Here is a 24,734-nt window from a genome sequence, read left to right on the forward strand (position 1 = left end):
CTTTATAATAGCTGTATAATCCAAATTATCATACTCATCGAACTCGAACACATCTAATCCATTACTTACACTTTTTTTACTCTCAATTTCCGGTTTTTCGACATCGTAAGCATTATCACTATCATTATCACTAGATTCTTCAGAATCAGTTGCATCAACTCGACTTCTTTTTTTCTTATTTGAGGAATTTAATAACTTTCTATCGGATGATGAATGCTTAGATCTGCTACCTAACTCTGTCATCTTCTTTTAACAAAATTAAAATTCTACTAACCCTAACAACGTAACATGATGAACATGTAGTAGTTAAATAGATCGAGATAAGCTAACATAAATCAACAGAAACTTAACTTTGACCTGAAATTGGTAACTCGTATGGAAGGATCTCGAAGTCGATGTTGTTCCCGCTGGTGATTTTGGTTGATTTGATGATCAAAATTCGTAGTGAAGTAGAAAGGGGGTTTTTGGGTTATAGATACAGTATATATATCATTTACTCCGTATTAATTTATTACGAGTTACAAAATAAAAGTTTCTTTTATCCGGTTCGTCGTAATTTTATCTCCCGTTTGTTATGTAATAAAAATAAAATTTAGGAATTTTACTTGTAACATTTTACTTGTAAAAATAAAATTTACTTGTAAAAAAATAAAAAAAAATTACTTGTAACATTTTAGGAATTTTATTGATAATTTTTGTTATTTTTTTCAAAAAAAAACTTTTTAATGACAATTTTAAGAATTACTCCGTGTTATTAAGAAATAAACACATGGAAGTTTTGTATGTACATTTTAATAACCACCTACTTTTGAAATTAACTACCTTATGTGTACTACAAAGTAGTATTTTATGCACAAATTTATCTTTTAATTACAATTCTAAGGGTTGTCATTAAAAGATTTTGAAAAAAAAAAAACTTTATTGAGTTTTATGAATCAATAAACTTAAATTTAACTATTTATAAATTTACATATTTCAAAAAAAATAGAATATAAAATGATTAAGTCATTTCATGTGTCATGTTTGACAAATAATGAAAAAAGATAGAATATAAAATAATTAAGTCATTTCATGTTTGACAAATAATATAAAATGAGTCAAATCATGTTCTTTTTGTGCTGGTTCAAAAAAAATTGAAAAAAAAAATTAAGTCAGTTTGAATTTATCTGAATTTTGCCGACATAAAACATATTATTGTTTAAATTTGTGATTTTCTGCCAATACAATCGATATTTATTATTTGACAAACATTTTAGAATATCTTTTGTTGATAAAGGAGACTCGTGTACTATGTCAAATTACACGACTTTCACTAACATATTGCTTAATATATCTTATATTTTTGGTATTTGTTTATTTGAACTCTTATATTATATTACTAGGTTTTGAGCTCGTGCGTTGCACGGCTATTAAAAAATCGTTTAAAGAATAACATCAAGACAATGAGATTTGAAGGTGTTTGTCATATAAGTTTACATAATTATATATCTTCATAAAAAAGGCAACTGTAAAACAATAAGAGGACATAAAGTTTGCAAAACAACAATTACATAAAATCCATCATATGAAGTAAAACAATATAAGTAGTATAAAGCGTAGAAATGATGCATCATAGCAACACAATAAAGTTCACATAATAACCAAAATTTATATATTAGTAAGAGATACGAAAATTGTTGATATCAAATGTTAATATCTATAGCATGACTGGTTGTTCCCATGAGCAGACAAACTTTCTCTGGAGCTTGTCTCATCAGATCGTTTGTATGTTACTGAAACATGAATATAAACTTTTATGACCTCCATTAATATTCCAGGAACTTCAGTGTGAAGTCTGACGTTGGCTTATGATTTTCAACTGAACCATGTTTGTTTTCCCTTCCTATAAATTTAGCGAAAGACAACAAAAACTGTTTGAGTTACTTCCAGATTAAGTGTTTAAAGTGGATTCAAAATTATAATAATGTTGATATTAATTGTGGCAAACCTTGTTATGAAACGGATTGAGAGTACTTTCTTCAGTTTTCACCAATAAAGCAACGATGCAGGGCATTCCAATCAAACCCTCCATGATATGCAAGCTTAAACTATTGATGTAGTAGTAGATGATTCCGCAGAGCTTTGATCACCGAATGCAGACTAATTTTTTCAATAAGGCAGGCTAATAACTTCAACTTAATGATAAATGCGTATAAAATATTTAAACATAGCTATATTACAACTTAACGATACAAGCTTACTGTGATGACCCGGAAATTTCTGACCAAATTTAAACTTAATCTTTGTATGATTAACATTTCTGACACGATAAGCAAAGTCTGTAAAACTGAATCTCAAAATTTTTGAACTACTTTCATATATTCAAATACCTTTCGGTTGTTCTTGACGATTCGCGAACAATTATATGTATATAGATACATATATATATATATATATATATATATATATATATATATATATATATATATATATATATATATATATATATATATATATACTATAACTTGAAAACGTAACAATGTATTAATTGTTTGATACCGTATATTAAACTTATTGGTTTAAATATTTATTTGAATATATATGAAAAGTTGGAATATTAATTGTATGAATAACCTGCGACGTATATTTAAAACGTGTTTATGAATGTTGAAAATATATATTAACTTGGTCATAAAACGATTTGTTATTATATATATATATATATATATATATATATATATATATATATATATATATATATATATTAACAAATAGCGAGACAATGATTTATAGAAGTAAATGACCAAAACACTCGAAAGTTTAAGATACACTTAGAATGATATAGCTTATTGATAATTTAAGACTATATTTTGACAAAGGTACGAGTCACAAAACGTAAATTGCGAATTTTCTAAGCGTACGAAAATGCGTTCGAGAAATCAGAACCGGGACATAAGTCGAGTGACAACGTACGAGTCATCGGAACGAAAATTACAAGTCAACTATGCACATGAATTTAATATAATATATAATTAATTATTTAAATTATATATTATATATATTATATTTAATTATGTCGACAAACAAGAAAACAAAAAATATGTGAGCTGGATCTGACGGCCATGCGATCGCATGAGAAATAGGCATAAAACCCATGCGATCGCATGGGCATCAGAATCAGGAATTATGGCTATAAATATCAGGTTTCTGCTCGAGTTTTTTTTACACTTATATTACTCCCTAAGTATTTATTTATTTATTTATTTATTTATTTATTATTATTATTATTATTATTATTATTATTATTATTATTATTATATTATTAAGATTACTATTATTATTAATCTTAAGATTTTTAGTAATATTATACATAAAATATTACGACGAGGTCATGAGCGTGTCACTTTCAAAACAAGCTTCAAACGGGATAGAACTAATGAAATTATGGGTTATAGCTATGGAGGTTATGGGTAATGTTCATGGGTATTATTCGCACGTCAAACCTAGTATTTATCATCTCTGTTGCGTCTACGTACTTTCCTGCAATATTGAATCTCAATATTGATACGTGAGCATTCATATCTTATCTTTTATATATTAATAGTGTATACATGTCTGGTGCTCGAGTATATATTTATACATGCTTGTATGCTAAATTTCGTCGTTAAACAGTTTATAATGAATCACGAATTAAATACATATATTACTGGTAAAAGGTATATGATATACATGTTTTCGGAAAGCTGGCGAAAAATCAATATTTTCATTTAGAAATCGCGTAATTTCGATGAACGAATCAAAAGATATGGTCAACTGAATTATAATTGACGTTAATTGAAATTGCTTTTGAATCTGCAATTAATATTTAAACAACCTGTTTATGAGATTGATAAAATACTACTAGCCAAGTAAATGAATCCTTGTATAAGGCACGTCTCGTTTTGTTGAACAATTGTCAAAATTGACTTTTTGAAATGACTTTTGATAACTTTTGTATGTCGATCTCGAGCATTAGGATTGTAATACACTATAACCCAACCTAGTTTATTAGACATGTATTGACCAACATATGTTCTCTAGGTTGAGATCTACGGTTAATCTTGCATTCCGAGTTACGGTCACTTTTTGATGAATGACCTTATGTACTGCTAAGGTGAGTTTATAGATCCCTTTTTAAATGCTTTAAATATTTTGGGCTGAGAATACATGCAATTTATTTTAAACGCAATGGATACAAGTACATACTTAATTCTACACTGAGTTTGAACCGAAAATCCCTTAGCTTTGGTAACTAGTAACTGCCAGTTATAAGAACTGGTGGGCGCGAGTAGTAGTATATGGATCCATAGGGCTTGATATCCCCGTCCGAGCTAGAGCGCTAGCCTTTTAACAGACGTATGCAATTTGAGAAGCGTACACGTTGGTTTGCGTGTATTATTAAGATGATTATACAAAGGGTATAAAATATATATATACGTTAAGTTTAGTTACCAGGGTGCTCAATTTCGTAGAATATTTTGATAAACGTTTCTGGATGAAACAACTGAAAACTTGTGATTCACCTTTATATACAGATTATGCGTAACATTAAAACTATGAACTCACCAACCTTTATGTTGACACTTTTAAGCATGTTTATTCTCAGGTTTCTAGAAGTCTTCCGCTGTTTGCTTATATGTGATACAAGCTATGTGCATGGAGTCATACATGCTTTATTAAAGAAAACTTTGCATTCACAAAATCATCACCGTGTATCTTATTTTGACTTCATTGTCAACAGATGTATTATGGTAAACTATTATTTATGGTGATTGTCTATATGTAAAAATCATCAAACGTTGAAAACCTTAGAAATTGATATTCATTTATTGTGTACCTTTTGAAAAGAATGCAATGTTTACAAAACGTATCATATAGAGGTCAAATACCTCTCAATGAAATCAATGAATGACGTGTTCGTCCATATGGATTTGGAGCGATCGTCACAGTTGGTATCAGAGCGTTGGTCCTAGTGAACCAGGTCTTGCATAAGTGTGTCTAACTGATAGTTGTTAGGATGCATTAGTAAGTCTGGACTTCGACTGTGTCTGCATGTCAAAAGTTTTGCTTATCATTTCTTGTCAGAAATTACCTGTCTATCATCTTAAGTCTAAACGCGTCTTATTGCATTGATTGCATAGATAGTGTATAGACAAAATTCATCTCTTGGCATATCTATTACAGTAAACTTTGACTGCCATCTTCCGAAAATTTCTCCGTAATTTACGGGATTTTGGTATTATATATACATATGTAAATTATGTATTGAAGAGTACCAATCTAAATTCTATAATCTATTTCATATCAAAAATCATCTCTCTAATTATACAAGATGGATCCCGTATCTAGTTCAAATTCCTTAAATTCTGACAGCTATTCCGATATGGATATTCACCTGAACTCTGAAGAAAGTGTAACCGGAATGGATCAACCAATCAACCATCACCTATTCTGGATGAATTGGGGATGGGTTCGTAGCCTACTCAATCATTGGAGACAAGAAGAAGGTGATCCCTTCCATCCACCACATTCACCTCTTGGCGAAGAACCTGAAGCACTTACCGGCGAACCTATTCGTAATACTATTTTCTCTCTCATTTCCAGAGTATCTCATCATGATTATATACTATCCCATATTATAAATCTTATTTATCCGATCGTCCGAACCACCGATCATCCCGGTATAATAGAAGAAGTCAACGAGCTTCGTGCTCGGGTAGTGGCTTTGGAGAATATGGTGCAAGGGTTACGAACACCAGCAGCAGCACCCGCAGCATAACTGGTACCACCATCATCCACACCAACAGGATCATTACCACCACCAACAACCACATCCGCATCACACGCCTCAACATCACAATCTGTACCTCGGATATCAACATCATACGCACCATAGGTACCAAGAAGTACCAGCAACGACAAACGATGAAGTATGGATTCATAACTTCATCGGAGAAACATTCTACGGCGATTATGTAATTTCTAAAGTTTAGAGATTATCTATTCTAGCCTTAACCCTAAATCAGATAGAGTAGAAACCCTTATCCGAATGGTGTAAGATACAAGCTAGACTTGTTTTACCAACAGCATCAACAGTACCCTTAACCTCACCAGCACAGTCAGTGCTGTCAACATCGTCAGAATCAGCAGCACCTCTAACATCACAAGCTCCGTCAGTTCAAGAAAGCACCGTGGACATCATTACGAGTCAACAACTAGTATATTGTATCAATGAATTATGAAGTAATAACTCAATTCCTCTAAAGAATTTATATGTATATCTTATATATATAAATTTTAAAACCATCATAAATCTTTTCGTACTAAGCTATTATGTATGAATTGAAAAAGGGTAAATACTACTTGGTTAATTCATATTACTAATATGCTATGATGTACATCCTTCGTTAACGACTTAACCATCGTTAACTACAATCTCTGTTTCAACTCAATGAATTCCATTTCATAATGAACTTAGTGTATTAATCAATTACATGTTTGATTTTACCCTTTTATCTTCGATGTACTCGAAACTTTCTAGAAAACATCATTTATATCTTATGAAGTTCATAAGAATTCCACGAGCATCAACATCCTTTAACGAGGAATAAGAATAAATAATGAAGTATTGATTTCATTAGTGAAATACTCCGCGAAGATTATGTAATCCTTAATGTTTTAGAGATTATTCATTCAATTCAAAAATCAAATGAGCTTAATATGATATTAACTCATCAAATCTGTATTACATCTGAAGAAGATATACATACATATATTTTCATAAAGACGGTAATAAAAAAAAATTCTTTTGTACAAAGTATTAATTGTGAAATCTTTAACGGGTAGGTAATTGTGACGATCGCTCCAAATCCATATGGACGAACACGTCATTCATTGATTTCATTGCGAGTTATTTGACCTCTATGTGATACATTTTGTAACATTGTATTCGTTTGAAAAGGTATTTCATAAATGAATATATAAATTCCAGGTTTTTAACATCTGATGATTCCTACGTATAGACAATCACCATTTAAATGGTTTACAATAATACATCTGTTGACAATACAGTCAAAATAAGATACATGGTAATGGTTTGGTGAATGCAAGTTTCTTGTATATAGCATGTATGACTCCAAGCACATATCTTGTATCACGTATAAGCAAACAGCGGAAGACTTCTAGAAACCTGAGAATAAACATGCTTCAAGTGTCAACACAAAGGTTGGTGAGTTCATAGTTTTAATATTACACATAATCCGTATATCAATGTGGATTACAAAAGTTCAGTTGTTTTATTCAAAACGTTTATCAATAGGTTTTACATAAAAGGTGGATCACAAGATTTCAGTTGTTTCATTCGAAACGTTTATCAATCGGTTCTACAAAATTGAGCACCCTGGTAACTAAACTTTAATGTTTATATAATTTGTACCCTTTGTATAATCATCTTAATAATACACGCAAACCAACGTGTACGCTTCTCAAATAGCATACGTCCGTTAAAAGGCTAGCGCTCTAGCTCGGACGGGGATATCAAGCCCTATGGATCCATATACTACTACTCGCGCCCACCAGTTCTTATAACTGGCAGTTAACAGTTACCAAAGCTAAGGGATTTTCGGTTCAAACTCAGTGTAGAATTTAGTATGTACTTGTATCCATTGTGTTTTAAATAAAGTGCATGTATTCTCAGTCCAAAAATATATATTGCAAAAGCAATTAAAAAGGAATCAATGAAACTCACGCATATAGATATTGTAAAACAGTTATTAAATCATTTGCATGTATTCTCAGCCCAAAAACATAAAGAGTAAAAGGGAGCAAATGAAACTCACAGTTTAATATTGATATACAATATTGCAGGAAAGCACGTAGACGCATCGGAGATGATAAACACGAGGTTTGATTCACAAAAATACCCCCGAACATTACCCATAATTTCCTTGGCAATAACTCATATTTTCCTTAGCTCTTTCCCACTCGAAAACATATTTTGAAATCATTTGGACATTACCTCGTCGTAGTATTTTATGTGTAATACTAATAATACAAATACTACTAATAATAATAAGATTAATAATAATATTAATCTTAATAATAATAATAATAATAATAATAATAATAATAATAATAATAATAATAATAATAATAATAATAATAATAATAATAATAATATAAATTATAATAATAATACGGAGTAAAAATAAAATGAAAAAAAAAGAATGGAACCAGTCGAGCTTTTATAGGTGTCTCCTGAATTCAGACCCCATGCGATCGCATGGGTTCTGTGCCTATATGCCATGTGATCGCATGGCTGCTCCTGCCAGCTCACATTTGCTTTGTAATTTAGCTCGTCGACATAATTAAATATTAATATAATATATATAATTTAAATAATTAATTATATATTATATTAAATTCACGTGCATAGTTGACTTGTAATTTTTGTTCCGATAAGTCGTACGTCATCACTCGACTTATGTCCCGGTTCTGGTTTTTCGAATGTCCTTTCGTACGCTGAGAAAACTTGCATTTTACGTTTCGTGACACGTACCTTTGTCAAGATATAGCCTTAAGTTATCCATAAACTATACCACTCATAGTATATCTTAAACTTTCGAGTATTTTGGTCATTTACTTCTATAAATCATCGTCTCGTTATTTGTTAAAAATACATTTTAAAATAGTGTTTTACTGTAGCAAATTTACTGTAGCAAAGTCAAATTTTACTGTAGCAAAGTCAATTTCACTGTAGCAAATAGTGATTTTCGAAAACACTGTAGCATTTTGAGTAATGTGGCAATTTGAAAACACTGTAGCAAATTAGTGTTTAACTGGTTCATCTTAAACGCTTTAGTTAACTTATCTAAATATCAATTGAATCAATAAACGAATGTTACTATCGTTTATTATATATATGTATATATCTTTTTAATATACATAAATCAGTTTTTAAATACACATTGGACGTTATTTATAAATAAATTTTAATAATAAATATTTCAACTTATCATATACATTCAAATAGATATTTAAACCAATAAGTTTAATGTACGGTATCAAACAATTAATACATTGTTACCTTTTCATGTTATAGTATATATGTATCTTTTTACATATAATTGTTCGCGAATCGTCGAAAACAACCGAAGGTATTTAAATATATAAAAGTAATTCAAAAATTTTGAGATTCAGTTTTACAGACTTTGCTTATCGTGTCGGAAATGTTTATCATACAAAGATTAAGTTTAAATTTAGTCAAAATTTCTGGGTCATCACAGTACCTACCCGTTAAAGAAATTTCGTCCCGAAATTTGAGTGAGGTCGTCATGGCTAACAATAAAAATGTTTTCATGACGAATATGAGTTGATAAATAGAATTTTATTACCGTTGAGTAATATGGATAAAACAATCCAATTACTCGAAGCGTATAAGATAAGTTATCGTAATAGAGTGAAATGGAGAATAGAGATTCGTCTTAACTCTTGACGTATTAACGATTGATTTCCATAATTTAAGGAATAGAAAATCTTCATAATCTAAATAAGATTTGATTCTTCGGAATTTAAGGAAATTAAGATTTCTTTTGATTAAATGCGTAATTTGCTTCGATTGCTATGTTTGATATTTCGCTATAAATTGACCTCTTCCGTTTCATTATTTTCATCACTCTTACATCTTCTTCCTCATTTCCTATTTTCAAAAGATTGTAAAAAAATGCTTCATCCAGTTCTGATTCTTGATATACTCCTAACTTTCATATCTGTCATTCTTCTTTTTCATCTACCACCGGAGGAAGTTATTTTCTTCTACCATTACCTTGGGGTTATAGTATTTTTCATTCTCCCGTGTCTTTATATTGCTATACGCATTGATATACACGGTTTGTAATTTCTGGGTAGTTGTTGGGTTTTATATCTTCCCTTATATTTCGATGTCTCTGCTTCTGTCTTTCCATAATTATTGACATCCACAGTTAATACTCTCTCCAATTTACTTATATATACTCTCATTGATATTTTGAAGCTTCATGCTTTTGTTTTATCTTCCCGACTTTAAATCAAGCGAATAATGGTCCAGAATTCGTAGGTATGAATTTCGGAATGAACATAATTAATGTTTTAAAAAAAACGGTAATAGCACAATCTGACTTGTCAAATTACCAGAATACCTCGAAAAAGACCGAATCATTAAGAAAATATTTTCTTGATAGTTTAGAGGTTAAATAGAACGAAAGAGTTGTGTAATATGGTTTATAATGAGGGTATGATCTGTGAACCTTTATCACATTCCATTAGAAACTCAGCATGACTTACTGTAATATAATCACGTTGATCAAGTGTCATTATATTATACTAACTCATGCTTCAGTTCCCAACACCGCTTCAAAAATATTCATATTTTAAACTCAAAGGTTTCAGAATTTAGAAACTAAAATAGTTTCTTTTATGATGTAATACAGATAGCGCGAAGAGATGAATGATTTCAGATAAGAATGCTTATGAAAATATCTTCAGAAATATCGAGGATATTTATAATAAAAGATACGATGATATCTTAGAATTTCTAATATCGAAGAATGATGAAGAAAATTTGTTCGTAACGGATTTTGAGTTTGTAGCAAGGTATTCGTTAATGACTTCAGCAGATACTGAATCATTTGTATTCTTTGAAGGCAGGTTTAGTCTTTGTGATTTATCCACAGCCCTCCTTCATACTTTGCTCAATCCGTTTTCCAGTTTCAAACCTTCTCTTTTTCTCAGCTTTACCACCATACTATTCTTTATCATCAAACTTTTGATTGTTAAGGTTGTTTACAGTTTTTGCTGCTTCATCGGCATTGTTCCAATTTCAGAGAACTAGTTTCATAGTTTGGGGTGTTTTTCGGAAATTTCACATTCGAAGTATGTAATTCGAGGAGGTAGACGTTATATGTACACATATAACTGTTGGCGTAGACGTGCTGCAAGATTTCAAAATACTGATTGCAAATTCCCGATAGTTGGAATGGTAACTATTGTTACAAGATGTGGATGAGTACATGATAGGGTTTCAATGTATATATAGTGATTTCCGGAGAGTTTCAAATAGCAGAGTGACGGAGTCGCTGGTACATTTACTGCTAATATGGTGGAACATAAAAGGTTCCCCAGTAACAAAAACGTATATGCCAAAGTTATAAGTCTGAAAGGTCGTCGTTGACTAGTTGAATGGGTGATAATACTGGATACTTTTAAAAAGGAATTGCAAGGTTATTTTCAGTAATAATAATGCCGAAGGATTTATCACAGATACGTGTTAAAGTTTTACTTAGGTTTCGAGAGCTTTCCAGATATATGATTATAAGTACAAATCTTTCTTCTCGTAGATATCGTGTAGTTGGTTTGTCTTCTCGTTTGTTCATTAGTTGAAGTGTTTCCAAGAATTTCGATGGGTTTGAATGCAAAATGTAATCATATGATGTTCTAGTACTGTTCTGAATTCAAAGCATGGTTTTCGAAACATGGTTTTGAAAGATGTAGGAATCTAAGAGTGATGTTTTTCGTTTAATCTTGACTTGGATTCTGATCAATCGAAATCAGAATATGAAATTGAATGAAAATGGTTATTCTGCGATGAACAGATACGTATATCTATAGGTTTGAGCAGTATAGTTAATGATTGCTGAATCAGAATTGAAGAATGTATAGTGTAACATATTAATGTGGAATTTATATATTTCTAGGGTATTACCTACCCGTTAAAATATTCTCATCATTAACAGTTTGTACAAAAGGATTTTCAATTACAATCTTTATGAAAATATATGTATGTATATTTCCTTCAGATGTAATATAGATTTAATGAGTTATTAAACTCATTTGGTTTTCGGTTAGAACTAGAAACGAATAATCTCTTCTATATTAAAGATTACATAATCGTCGCAGGATATTTCTCCAATGAAGTTATGAATTAATACTTCATCGTTTATGGTTATTAGTATTCTTCGGTGCCTACGGTGTGTATGAGGTTGATACTCGTGGGACAGATTGTGAGGTTAAGGTTTACGGTGCGGATGTTGTTGTTGGTGGTACTGGTACTGTTGTTGGTTGTGCTGCTGGTTCTGGTGGTGCTACCGGTGCTGCCTGTGATGCCTGCAAATTGTGCATCATATTCTCCAAAGCCACAACTCGAGCGCGAAGCTCGTTAACTTCTTCTATTATTCCGGGATGATTGGCGGTTGGTACGAGAGGATGAATAAAGTTTAAAATTCTAGTTATCATATAATCGTTGCGAAATATCCTGGAAATTAGGGTAAAGATAGTGTTTCGAACGGGTTCGCCGGTAAGTGCCTCAGGTTCCTCACCAAGAGGTGAATTCGGTTGGTGGAAAGGATCGCCTTCCTCTTGTCTCCATTGATTAAGTTGATTACGAACCCATCCCCAATTCATCCAGAATTGGTGATGACTGATTGGTTGATTCATTCCGGTTACACTGCTTTCGGAACTCAGGTGGAAATTCATATCGGAATCCGAAGAACTCGAATTACTTGCAGAATTCATCTTACACGGTTAGATAAATAATTTTCGATGTGAAATTATTTTCGGATATCGGATGATATTTTAATTACATAGAATACCTTTATATAGTACAAAGGATCCGTAAATTATGGAGAAACTTTCGGAAACTGTCAAGTAAAGGTAACAGATACGCTAAGATATTCATTTTGTCTATACACTAGTCATGCAATCCATGCAATAAGGTGTGTCTAGACTACAAATGATAAGCAGGTAATTTTCCACACAAGGAATGATAAGCAGGTAATTTCTAACAAAAAAATTATAAGCAACAACTTTTATCATGCAGACATGGTCGAAGTCCAGACTCACTAATGTATCCTAACAATAACCGGTTAGACACACTAATGCAAATTCTAGTTCGCTAAGACCAACGCTCTGATACCAACTGTGACGATCGCTCCAAATCCATATGGACGAACACGTCATTCATTGATTTCATTGCGAGGTATTTGACCTCTATGTGATACATTTTGTAACATTGTATTCGTTTGAAAAGGTATTTCATAAATGAATATATAAATTCCAGGTTTTTAACATCTGATGATTCCTACGTATAGACAATCACCATTTAAATGGTTTACAATAATACATCTGTTGACAATACAGTCAAAATAAGATACATGGTAATGGTTTGGTGAATGCAAGTTTCTTGTATATAGCATGTATGACTCCAAGCACATATCTTGTATCACGTATAAGCAAACAGCGGAAGACTTCTAGAAACCTGAGAATAAACATGCTTCAAGTGTCAACACAAAGGTTGGTGAGTTCATAGTTTTAATATTACACATAATCCGTATATCAATGTGGATTACAAAAGTTCAGTTGTTTTATTCAAAACGTTTATCAATAGGTTTTACATAAAAGGTGGATCACAAGATTTCAGTTGTTTCATTCGAAACGTTTATCAATCGGTTCTACAAAATTGAGCACCCTGGTAACTAAACTTTAATGTTTATATAATTTGTACCCTTTGTATAATCATCTTAATAATACACGCAAACCAACGTGTACGCTTCTCAAATAGCATACGTCCGTTAAAAGGCTAGCGCTCTAGCTCGGACGGGGATATCAAGCCCTATGGATCCATATACTACTACTCGCGCCCACCAGTTCTTATAACTGGCAGTTAACAGTTACCAAAGCTAAGGGATTTTCGGTTCAAACTCAGTGTAGAATTTAGTATGTACTTGTATCCATTGTGTTTTAAATAAAGTGCATGTATTCTCAGCCCAAAAATATATATTGCAAAAGCAATTAAAAAGGATTCAATGAAACTCACGCATATAGATATTGTAAAACAGTTATTAAATCATTTGCATGTATTCTCAGCCCAAAAACATAAAGAGTAAAAGGGAGCAAATGAAACTCACAGTTTAATATTGATATACAATATTGCAGGAAAGCACGTAGACGCATCGGAGATGATAAACACGAGGTTTGATTCACAAAAATACCCCCGAACATTACCCATAATTTCCTTGGCAATAACTCATATTTTCCTTAGCTCTTTCCCGCTCGAAAACATATTTTGAAATCATTTGGACATTACCTCGTCGTAGTATTTTATGTGTAATACTAATAATACAAATACTACTAATAATAATAAGATTAATAATAATATTAATCTTAATAATAATAATAATAATAATAATAATAATAATAATAATAATATAAATTATAATAATAATACGGAGTAAAAATAAAATGAAAAAAAAAGAATGGAACCAGTCGAGCTTTTATAGATGTCTCCTGAATTCAGACCCCATGCGATCGCATGGGTTCTGTGCCTATATGCCATGCGATCGCATGGCTGCTCCTGCCAGCTCACATTTGCTTTGTAATTTAGCTCGTCGACATAATTAAATATTAATATAATATATATAATTTAAATAATTAATTATATATTATATTAAATTCACGCGCATAGTTGACTTGTAATTTTTGTTCCGATAAGTCGTACGTCATCACTCGACTTATGTCCCGGTTCTGGTTTTTCGAATGTCCTTTCGTACGCTGAGAAAACTTGCATTTTACGTTTCGTGACACGTACCTTTGTCAAGATATAGCCTTAAGTTATCCATAAACTATACCACTCATAGTATATCTTAAACTTTCGAGTATTTTGGTCATTTACTTCTATAAATCATCGTCTCGTTATTTGTTAAAAATACATTTTAAAATAGTGTTTTACTGTAGCAAATTTACTGTAGCAAAGTCAAATTTTACTGTAGCAAAGTCAATTTCACTGTAGCAAATAGTGATTTTCGAAAACACTGTAGCATTTTGAGTAATGTGACAATTTGAAAACACTGTAGCAAATTAGTGTTTAACTGGTTCATCTTAAACGCTTTAGTTAACTTATCTAAATATCAATTGAATCAATAAACGAATGTTACTATCGTTTATTATATATATGTATATATCTTTTTAATATACATAAATCAGTTTTTAAATACACATTGGACGTTATTTATAAATAAATTTTAATAATAAATATTTCAACTTATCATATACATTCAAATAGATATTTAAACCAATAAGTTTAATGTACGGTATCAAACAATTAATACATTGTTACCTTTTCATGTTATAGTATATATGTATCTTTTTACATATAATTGTTCGCGAATCGTCGAAAACAACCGAAGGTATTTAAATATATAAAAGTAATTCAAAAATTTTGAGATTCAGTTTTACAGACTTTGCTTATCGTGTCGGAAATGTTTATCATATAAAGATTAAGTTTAAATTTAGTCGAAATTTCTGGGTCATCACAGTAATACTCGGGAAATATATAAGTTCATAATTAATATGTTATAATGTACATTCTTCAACTTTGATTCAAAAATTATTAACTCTGCTCACAGCGATATACAATCGTTTCCATACAAATTCAATTACATATTATGATTTTGAAAAATCAGAATCCAAGCCAAGATTTAACAGAAAACATCACTCTTAGATTCTTACATCTTTCAAATGCTATATTTTGACTTCAAAACTGTGCTAGAACATCATTTCTATTCATAAACCCAGAAGAAGAAAAAATTGTATCGTTCAAAATTCTAGAACATCATATGTATCTTGACAATTACAATCTTCATGCAAACCCTTCAAACTTTTGAAAACACCTCGGATTGATAACCAACGATTCGGTTATGATAACTTTGAATGCTGATGAAGCAGCAAAAACTGTAAATGACCTTAACAGCCAAAAATTTGATGATAATGGATAGTGTGCTGGCAAAGCTCAGAAAAAGAGAAAGTTTGGAACTGGAAAATGGATTGAGCAAAGTATGAAAGAGGCTGTGGATAAATCATAAGTACGAAACCTGACTTCAAAGAATCCAAATGATTCAGTATCTGCTGAAGACATTAACGAATACCTTGCTTTCGAATCTAAACCCTTGCGGACAATATTCTTCATCATCCTCTGATATTAGAAATTCTAAGATATCATCGTATCTTTCATTATAAATATCCTCCATATTTCTGGAGATAATTCCATAATCATTCTTATCGGAAATCAATTTTCTCCTTGCGATATCTGTGTAACATCATAAAAGAAACTATTTTAGTTTCTAAATTCTGAAACCTTCGAGTTTAAAATATGAATATTTTTGAAGAGGTGTTGGAAACTGAAGCATGAGTTAGTATAATATAATGACACTTCATCAACGTAATTATATTACAGTAAGTCATGCTGAGTTTCTAATGGAACGTGATAAAGGTTCACAGATCATACCCTCATTATAAACCATGTTACATAACTCTTTCATTCTATTTAACCTCTAAACTATCAAGAAAATATTTTCTTAATGATTCGGTCTTTTTCGAGGTATTCTGGTAATTTGACAAGTCAGATTGTGCTATTACCGTTTCTTTTTTAGAACATTAATTATGTTCATTCCGAAATTCATACCTACGAATTTTGGACCATTATTCGCTTGATTTAAAGTCGGGAAGATAAAACAAAAGCATGAAGCTTCAAAATATCAATGGGAGTATATATAAATCACAGTAAATTGGAGAGAGTATTAAATGTGGATGTCAATGATTATGGAAAGACAGAAGCAAAGACATCGAAATATAAGGGAAGATATAAAACCCAACAACCACTCAGAAATTACAAACCGTGTATAACAATGCGTATAGCAATATAAAGACACGGGAGAATGAAAAACACTATAACCCCAAGGTAATGGTAGAAGAAAATAACTTCCTCCGGTGGTAGATGAAAAAGAAGAATGACAGATATGAAAGTTAGGAGTATATCAAGAATCAGAACTGGATGAAGCATTTTTCACAATCTTTTGAAAATAGGAAATGAGGAAGAAGATGTAAGAGTGATGAAAATAATGAAACGGAAGAGATCAATTTATAGCGAAATATCAAACATAGCAATCGAGGCAAATTACGTATTTAATCAAAAGAAATCTTAATTTCCTTAATTTGATTCTTATTTTTTTCAACCAACTCATCAAATCTTATTTAGATTATGAAGATTTTCTATTCCTTAAATTACGAAAATCAATCGTTAATATGTCAAGAGTTAAGACGAATCTCTATTCTTCATTTCACTCTTTTACGATAACTTCTCTCATACGCTTCGAATAATCGGATTGTTTTATCCATATTATTCAACGGTGATAAAACTCTATTTATCAACACATATACGTCATGAAAACATTTTTATTGTTAGTCATGACGACCTCACTCAAATTTGGGGACGAAATTTCTTTAATGGGTAGGTACTGTGATGACCCGGAAATTTCTGACCAAATTTAAACTTAATCTTTGTATGATTAACATTTCTGACACGATAAGCAAAGTCTGTAAAACTGAATCTCAAAATTTTTGAACTACTTTCATATATTCAAATACCTTTCGGTTGTTCTTGACGATTCGCGAACAATTATATGTATATAGATACATATATATATATATATATATATATATATATATATATATATATATATATATATATATATATATATATATATATAACTTGAAAACGTAACAATGTATTAATTGTTTGATACCGTACATTAAACTTATTGGTTTAAATATTTATTTGAATATATATGAAAAGTTGAAATATTAATTGTATGAATAACCTGCGACGTATATTTAAAACGTGTTTATGAATGTTGAAAATATATATTAACTTGGTCATAAAACCATTTGTTATTATATATATATATATATATATATATATATATATATATATATATATATATATATTAACAAATAGCGAGACAATGATTTATAGAAGTAAATGACCAAAACACTCGAAAGTTTAAGATACACTTAGAATGATATAGTTTATTGATAATTTAAGACTATATTTTGACAAAGGTACGAGTCACAAAACGTAAATTGCTAGTTTTCTAAGCGTACGAAAATGCGTTCGAGAAATCGGAACCGGGACATAAGTCAGTGACAATGTACGAGTCATCGGAACGAAAATTACAAGTCAACTATGCACATGAATTTAATATAATATATAATTAATTATTTAAATTATATATATTATATATGTTATATTTAATTATGTCGACAAACAAGAAAACAAAAAATATGTGAGCTGGATCTGACGGCCATGTGATCGCATGAGAAATAGGCATAAAACCCATGCGATCGCATGGGCATCAGAATCGGGAATTATGGCTATAAATATCAGGTTTCTGCTCGAGTTTTTTTTACACTTATATTACTCCCTAAGTATTTATTTATTATAATTATTATAATAATAATTATTATTATTATTATTATTATTATTATTATTATTAAGATTATTATTATTATTAATCTTAATATTTTTAGTAATATTATACATAAAATATTACGACGAGGTCATGAGCGTGTCACTTTCAAAACAAGCTTCAAACGGGATAGAACTAAGGAAATTATGGGTTATAGCTATGGAGGTTATGGGTAATGTTCATGGGTATTGTTCGCACGTAAAACCTAGTATTTATCATCTCTGTTGCGTCTACGTACTTTCCTGCAATATTGAATCTCAATATTGATACGTGAGCATTCATATCTTATCTTTTATATATTAATAGTGTATACATGTCTAGTGCTCGAGTATATATTTATACATGCTTGTATGCTAAATTTCGTCGTTAAACAGTTTATAATGAATCACGAATTAAATACATATATTACTGGTAAAAGGTATATGATATACATGTTTTCGGAAAGCTGACGAAAAATCAATAACTTTTCATTTAGAAATCGCGTAATTTCGATGAACGAATCAAAAGATATGGTCAACTGAATTATAATTGACGTTAATTGAAATTGCTTTTGAATCTGCAATTAATATTTAAACAACCTGTTTATGAGATTGATAAAATACTACTAGCCAAGTAAATGAATCCTTGTATAAGGCACGTCTCGTTTTGTTGAACAATTGTCAAAATTGACTTTTTGAAATGACTTTTGATAACTTTTGTATGTCGATCTCGAGCATTAGGATTGTGATACACTATAACCCAACCTAGTTTATTAGACATGTATTGACCAACATATGTTCTCTAGGTTGAGATCTACGGTTAATCTTACATTCCGAGTTACGGTCACTTTTTGATGAATGACCTTATGTGCTGCTAAGGTGAGTTTATAGATCCCTTTTAAATGCTTTAAATATTTTGGGCTGAGAATACATGCAATTTATTTTAAACGCAATGGATACAAGTACATACTTAATTCTACACTGAGTTTGAACCGAAAATCCCTTAGCTTTGGTAACTAGTAACTGCCAGTTATAAGAACTGGTGGGCGCGAGTAGTAGTATATGGATCCATAGGGCTTGATATCCCCGTCCGAGCTAGAGCGCTAGCCTTTTAACGGACGTATGCTATTTGAGAAGCGTACACGTTGGTTTGCGTGTATTATTAAGATGATTATACAAAGGGTATAAAATATATATACGTTAAGTTTAGTTACCAAGATGCTCAATTTCGTAGAATATTTTGATAAACGTTTCTGGATGAAACAACTGAAAACTTGTGATTCACCTTTATATACAGATTATGCGCAACATTAAAACTATGAACTCACCAAACTTTGTGTTGACACTTTTAAGCTTGTTTATTCTCAGGTTTCTAGAAGTCTTCCGCTGTTTGCTTATATGTGATACAAGCTATGTGCATGGAGTCATACATGCTTTATTCAAGAAAACTTTACATTCACAAAATCATCACCGTGTATCTTATTTTGACTTCATTGGCAACGGATGTATTATGGTAAACTATTATTTATGGTGATTGTCTATATGTAGAAATCATCAAACGTTGAAAACCTTAGAAATTGATATTCATTTATTGTGTACCTTTTGAAAAGAATGCAATGTTTACAAAACGTATCATATAGAGGTCAAATACCTCGCAATGAAATCAATGAATGACGTGTTCGTCCATATGAATTTGAAGCGATCGTCACATTGAAGCGATCGTCACACTTACTAAATAGTTAAACATAACAATTACCTTAATAAGGATGTCGTCATATGTGACAGTAGCATTGATGAGATGAACATGTGTCTTGTACTCTAGGTTTTCTTAGTAGCCTTGCAGCCTGTATAAAAATTACCGATAACTCGATAAGTAACACAAACCATACTCCATACGCAAACAGCTTGTTGCAAAACAGTCGAGCATGTTTGTAAGAATATATTAGTATGAAATTAATAAAAAGCCACAAAACACAATCAGATGGTACTAAAATTATAAACAATTATAGCAAGATTGTATCACTAATCCGAGTGGACTTTAGTAATCCGGTTGGGGTATTACATAACGAAGCAATTATTTTTGAGAAAACATATGAGCTAAAATTCACTAAGTAAATCACAACACCACCACCATGATACTCTTAATCTTTATAAAAACTTTATTAATAGTGAATCAAATAAGCATAATATGGAAAGTATTTTTAATAGCAATCAATTGAACAAATTGTAGAAAATAACCTGGATAATTTCAACATCTTGAAATTGGCTTACTCGTTTTCCTCCGTTTGATAATGAAGATGAGATCATCCTTTTGATTATTTGAATTAAATTAAAGGATGGAGATAAGATCATTGTGGCTTATTACCGAAATTGATTCTTCCTCTTGAATATTGGCAACGTTAAATTAGGGTAAAATTAGGATCAATCGTTTAAGATAAAAGGGAATGAGTTTTGAGATCTCCAAGCTTTTGAGTACTACAGTATAATTTATTAATTTATTTATGTATGTATGTACAGTATTATCTAATTAATATTATTCATATGTATAGTTTATTAATTTATTTACGCATGTATGGATTATCTGATTTAATTATTATTATTATTCATAATAATACGGGATAAGGGACATCTGGATTTCACACTTGGCAGTTTTTGGTGAAATTAAGCCCCTAATGACATGTTGGATTTTTAAAACTCTCTTTTTTATAATATATAGATATAGATATAGATATAGATGGGTTAAAGTAAAAAATAGATTACAAACTTACACAAATGTACCGATATCGCCCACAAACTCATTTTTGTCCTACTGTCGCCTATAAAGTTATAAAAAATGTGCTGATGTCGCCCACTATACTTTTTTTTACCTGTAACGAAAACAATTGATGACGTGGCTTCTAGGTAGTCATGACATGTAGATGATACATCGGAACAGAAACTGAAAGTATATGGGCGACATCGGAACATAACTGAAAGTATATGGGCGACATCGGGACATATAAAATGAAAAAAATAAGTTAAATAATTAAGTTTACCGGTTCAGCAGGTAACCCGTGACAAAATGTTAACATTGGTACATTTTTTATAAGTTTGTAGGCGACAGTAGGACGGAAATGAGTTTGTAGCCTATTTTTAGCTTTAACCCTTATATTATTTATGTTGATTTGAATCTTTGTCACATACATTTGTAACAAGAAATATGATGTTACTCAAACTTCATGTTGAAATTCGCAAATTTTGTTGATCTTATAACTTAAATTTAACTGTTTATAAATTGATAGATTTTGAAAAAAATGATAGAATATCAAATAATCAAGTCATTTCATGTCCCATAAATCCTTTGTATCAGCTATGGTGAATGGAAAAGTGCAAAGTAAACAGGGAAGCTAGATGACCGAATAAGCTTTGTAGAACAATAAGCCCATTAATACCAAGTAAACAGGCCCTAACACGTAAAACCTTTATGGGCCAAATTCTTCAGGATCGGTCCTTTTAGTACTCCCTAGTCGCTTTTAATATATGATTTCACCGTCTAAAATCCCTAATTATAACCCTAACTTTCCCCACAATCAAACACCAAATCGCACACACACAAAAATCATAATGTTTGACTACGTACCTATCGAAATTTTAATCGAAATCATCAAAAAGCTTCCTATCAAACCATTGATTCAATTCAGAACAGTTTCAAAATCGTGGAACTCACTAATCGATAGCTCGGAGTTCATCGCTAATTACCACTTGAACAACGATCAGCTGCAGCATCGTGTTCTTGTAAGGTACGCTGATTCATTAACTTATAACCATTATCCAAACGATGAAGATGTTAAATATGTTTCAGTTGTTGATGATGATAGTTTTCCCCAACACAAGTTTCCCATAATTGTTCCATCTTGTGCTAGACAACAACTTGGTAAGAATCCAAGTATAATGGGTAGCTCTCAAGGTGTGCTCTGTTTGTGCGTCAACTTCGATGATTTACATTACTGGAATATCAATATGTCTGATAGAGAGAAAACATTTGTTCTATGGAATCCTTGTATTCAAAAATCATCGGTTTCTATCGTTGTCCCTGGTCATGATGACTGGAGAACGTTCAGAAGCGTTATTGGTTTTGGTGTTTGTCCTCGTACTAGTGTCCCTAAACTTGTCAAAATTACTTTTATTTCATGTTTGCAATATATTGAAAATCACACCACACAAGTTGAAATTTATAGTTTAAGTTCAGGGTCTTGGAGGAGTTTCTCTATGAATGTGCCCAGTAAATCGATTGAATTGGAACGGAATCATGTATGTGTAGATAAGTGTATTTATTGGTATGCCTTTGATAGGAGTGTTACGGGTGAAACCTACCGAAAGAAGAACTTAATACTCGCATTTGATTTGACAACTGAAGAATTTACAGAAATAGACCTTTGTGACGGTTTAAAAGAAGAATATGTGGATAAAGGATACGGTTGTTGCGGCTACTTGAGTTTATCTAAGTTAGGGACATCTCTTGTTGTGCTTCAACCCAAAGATGGAAGTTATATAGAACATTTTGTATGGAGGATGAATCATGATGGGGTTCCAAACACGTTTACAAAGCTATTCGTTATTAAAACACCTTGTGAATCACAAATAAGACACGTACATGACTTTAGGAAAACCGGTAAACCTATTATTACAGCTGGAATGACCATTGATAAAGAATATATACAAAATACAGTTGTTTATGAGCCCGAGTCGGGAGAAATCAGTGATATTGGGCTTACTAGTCCTGGGTATTTATGCTTCGCGAAATCATACATTGAAACACTAATTTTGCTTGATCAACGAGGTGGAGAATAAAGTTATTAGTAACATTCTAAAGTGCAGAGCTAAGAACATAAGTAAGCAAGGTATGTGGATTGAACTACAATTATAGGCAATTTAGTGGGATTTAATGAAAGAGGTATATACACTACATATTAGATGTTTTTAAGTTTTTGGATAATTAATATCACATGTTTGCTAGCATTTTTATGTTATACAAGTACTTTGTGTATTCAGATGTCAATGACCAGATTTTTCATTTTGGTTACCATTTATGCAATTTTTACTCTTTAGTTTCATACAATACAATCAGCAGCATATAAGACACAATTATTGTGTAGTGAAGAGGAACCTTTTCTTTCGTAGAGTCTTTGTATTAGAGAATATAAAACTTATTATTAATGGTTTGATATGTATAAACAACTTTTATATTATTATTATACGGACCACCAACGAAACCTCATAAATCGGTCATCGAATATTCATGGATCTGAATATAGTCCTTGTGTTAGCAGCACAATGTGTGGACTGATAATGAGTAATATACTAAGCACCACGTTTGAGGCTCATTTTTGTTCTTTTGTTGTCTTCAATAAGAGTAAACGATGTGTTCCAAATAATTTCGCCCTCTATATTTGGTTTGTGTACCTATATAGTATTCAGTTTTTAACTTCTTGTCATCATATATGGTTGATGATGTTGTTGGAAAATTTGGTAAAATAATCCATTTTTATCAATTTTGGACACAAATAAATGCGAGCTTGAGTTACCCGCATAAATTAAAAAAAAACTACATCTTGGGTGTGCGTTTACCTGGTGAGAACTTTACACTGAGCTTTTAGGAATGAATTTTTCACCAAGTTAGCTTTTCATGTTTCATTTTCATTGTGATGTGCAAACTAAAAATTCGTACAGACTATAGAGGAATGAAAGTTCTAAATTGAAAACTTGGTAACGCACCCTGTTGTAATTTTGCTCTTTAGCACGTTGCTTGTTAAGTTTTTTTTATTAATTTTGCCCTTAAATTTAATCACACTCCATCCATCCTTTTTGCTCATGTCTTTGCCTAACGAAGTAACGATAAACCAAGATAACTAAATGGAAGCTCACCATGACTAAAATGTATAGAATCAATCAACTTCCTTCCCCACATTCTTATCGACTTCAACACCATAAATCTTTATGAAACCATTCTAGAACGTTTATTAAATTATCAGCAGCATTTGATAGAAACCATTCTTAAAAAATAAGGCATCATCAGCAGCACATTGCAACAATGAAAAGTTTGCGTTGTCGAGTTAATTAGTTTTATCCACTTAAAGATCCTCCAAAATTGCAACTTAAAGCACCTCCGCAACAATAAGGGGAATGATAGGGAGCCAGCGTCACCGACATGTTCCTTCATATTTCTGATGATGTCGATGAACCATTTTCCAACACTGAAATTGAGGATGATGAAAGGCAGCCATTAATCCATGATCCCCACTTGGTACCAAAGCCCATATGGTTCGAAATATCATCAAGTAATGACCGACTAATTCAATCAAAAGCCATTTCGAAGTTATCAATGACACGATTTACCTCTCCGAGTTTTCAATATTGGTTTGACTAT

General features: G+C 31.3%; 1 protein-coding gene and 1 long non-coding RNA gene across 2 annotated transcripts; one reads left to right on the forward strand and one right to left on the reverse strand.

The window, feature by feature from the left end:
* Positions 1–1,564: 1,564 nt before the first annotated feature.
* Positions 1,565–20,783, reverse strand: LOC139885609 (uncharacterized). The gene is made up of 4 exons (XR_011772014.1): positions 20,567–20,783; positions 20,085–20,172; positions 1,988–2,139; positions 1,565–1,882 (listed from the first exon to the last, which is right to left on the reverse strand). It is a non-coding gene; the product is annotated as an uncharacterized lncRNA (long non-coding RNA).
* A 1,148-nt stretch (positions 20,784–21,931) lies between these two features.
* LOC139848751 (putative F-box protein At3g16210) lies at positions 21,932–23,158 on the forward strand. The gene has a single exon (XM_071838453.1). The coding sequence runs from the start codon at positions 21,932–21,934 to the stop codon at positions 23,156–23,158; it is 1,227 nt and encodes a 408-aa protein (XP_071694554.1).
* Positions 23,159–24,734: the final 1,576 nt, after the last annotated feature.

The sequence above is a fragment of the Rutidosis leptorrhynchoides genome, chromosome 1 (genome assembly GCF_046630445.1).
Source record: "Rutidosis leptorrhynchoides isolate AG116_Rl617_1_P2 chromosome 1, CSIRO_AGI_Rlap_v1, whole genome shotgun sequence".
Lineage (NCBI taxonomy): Eukaryota > Viridiplantae > Streptophyta > Magnoliopsida > Asterales > Asteraceae > Rutidosis > Rutidosis leptorrhynchoides.

What these genes read in the sequence shown, in the direction of transcription:
- LOC139848751 (XM_071838453.1), top strand. Translation starts at nt 21,932, where the DNA reads ATGTTTGACTACGTACCTATCGAAATTTTAATCGAAATCATCAAAAAG.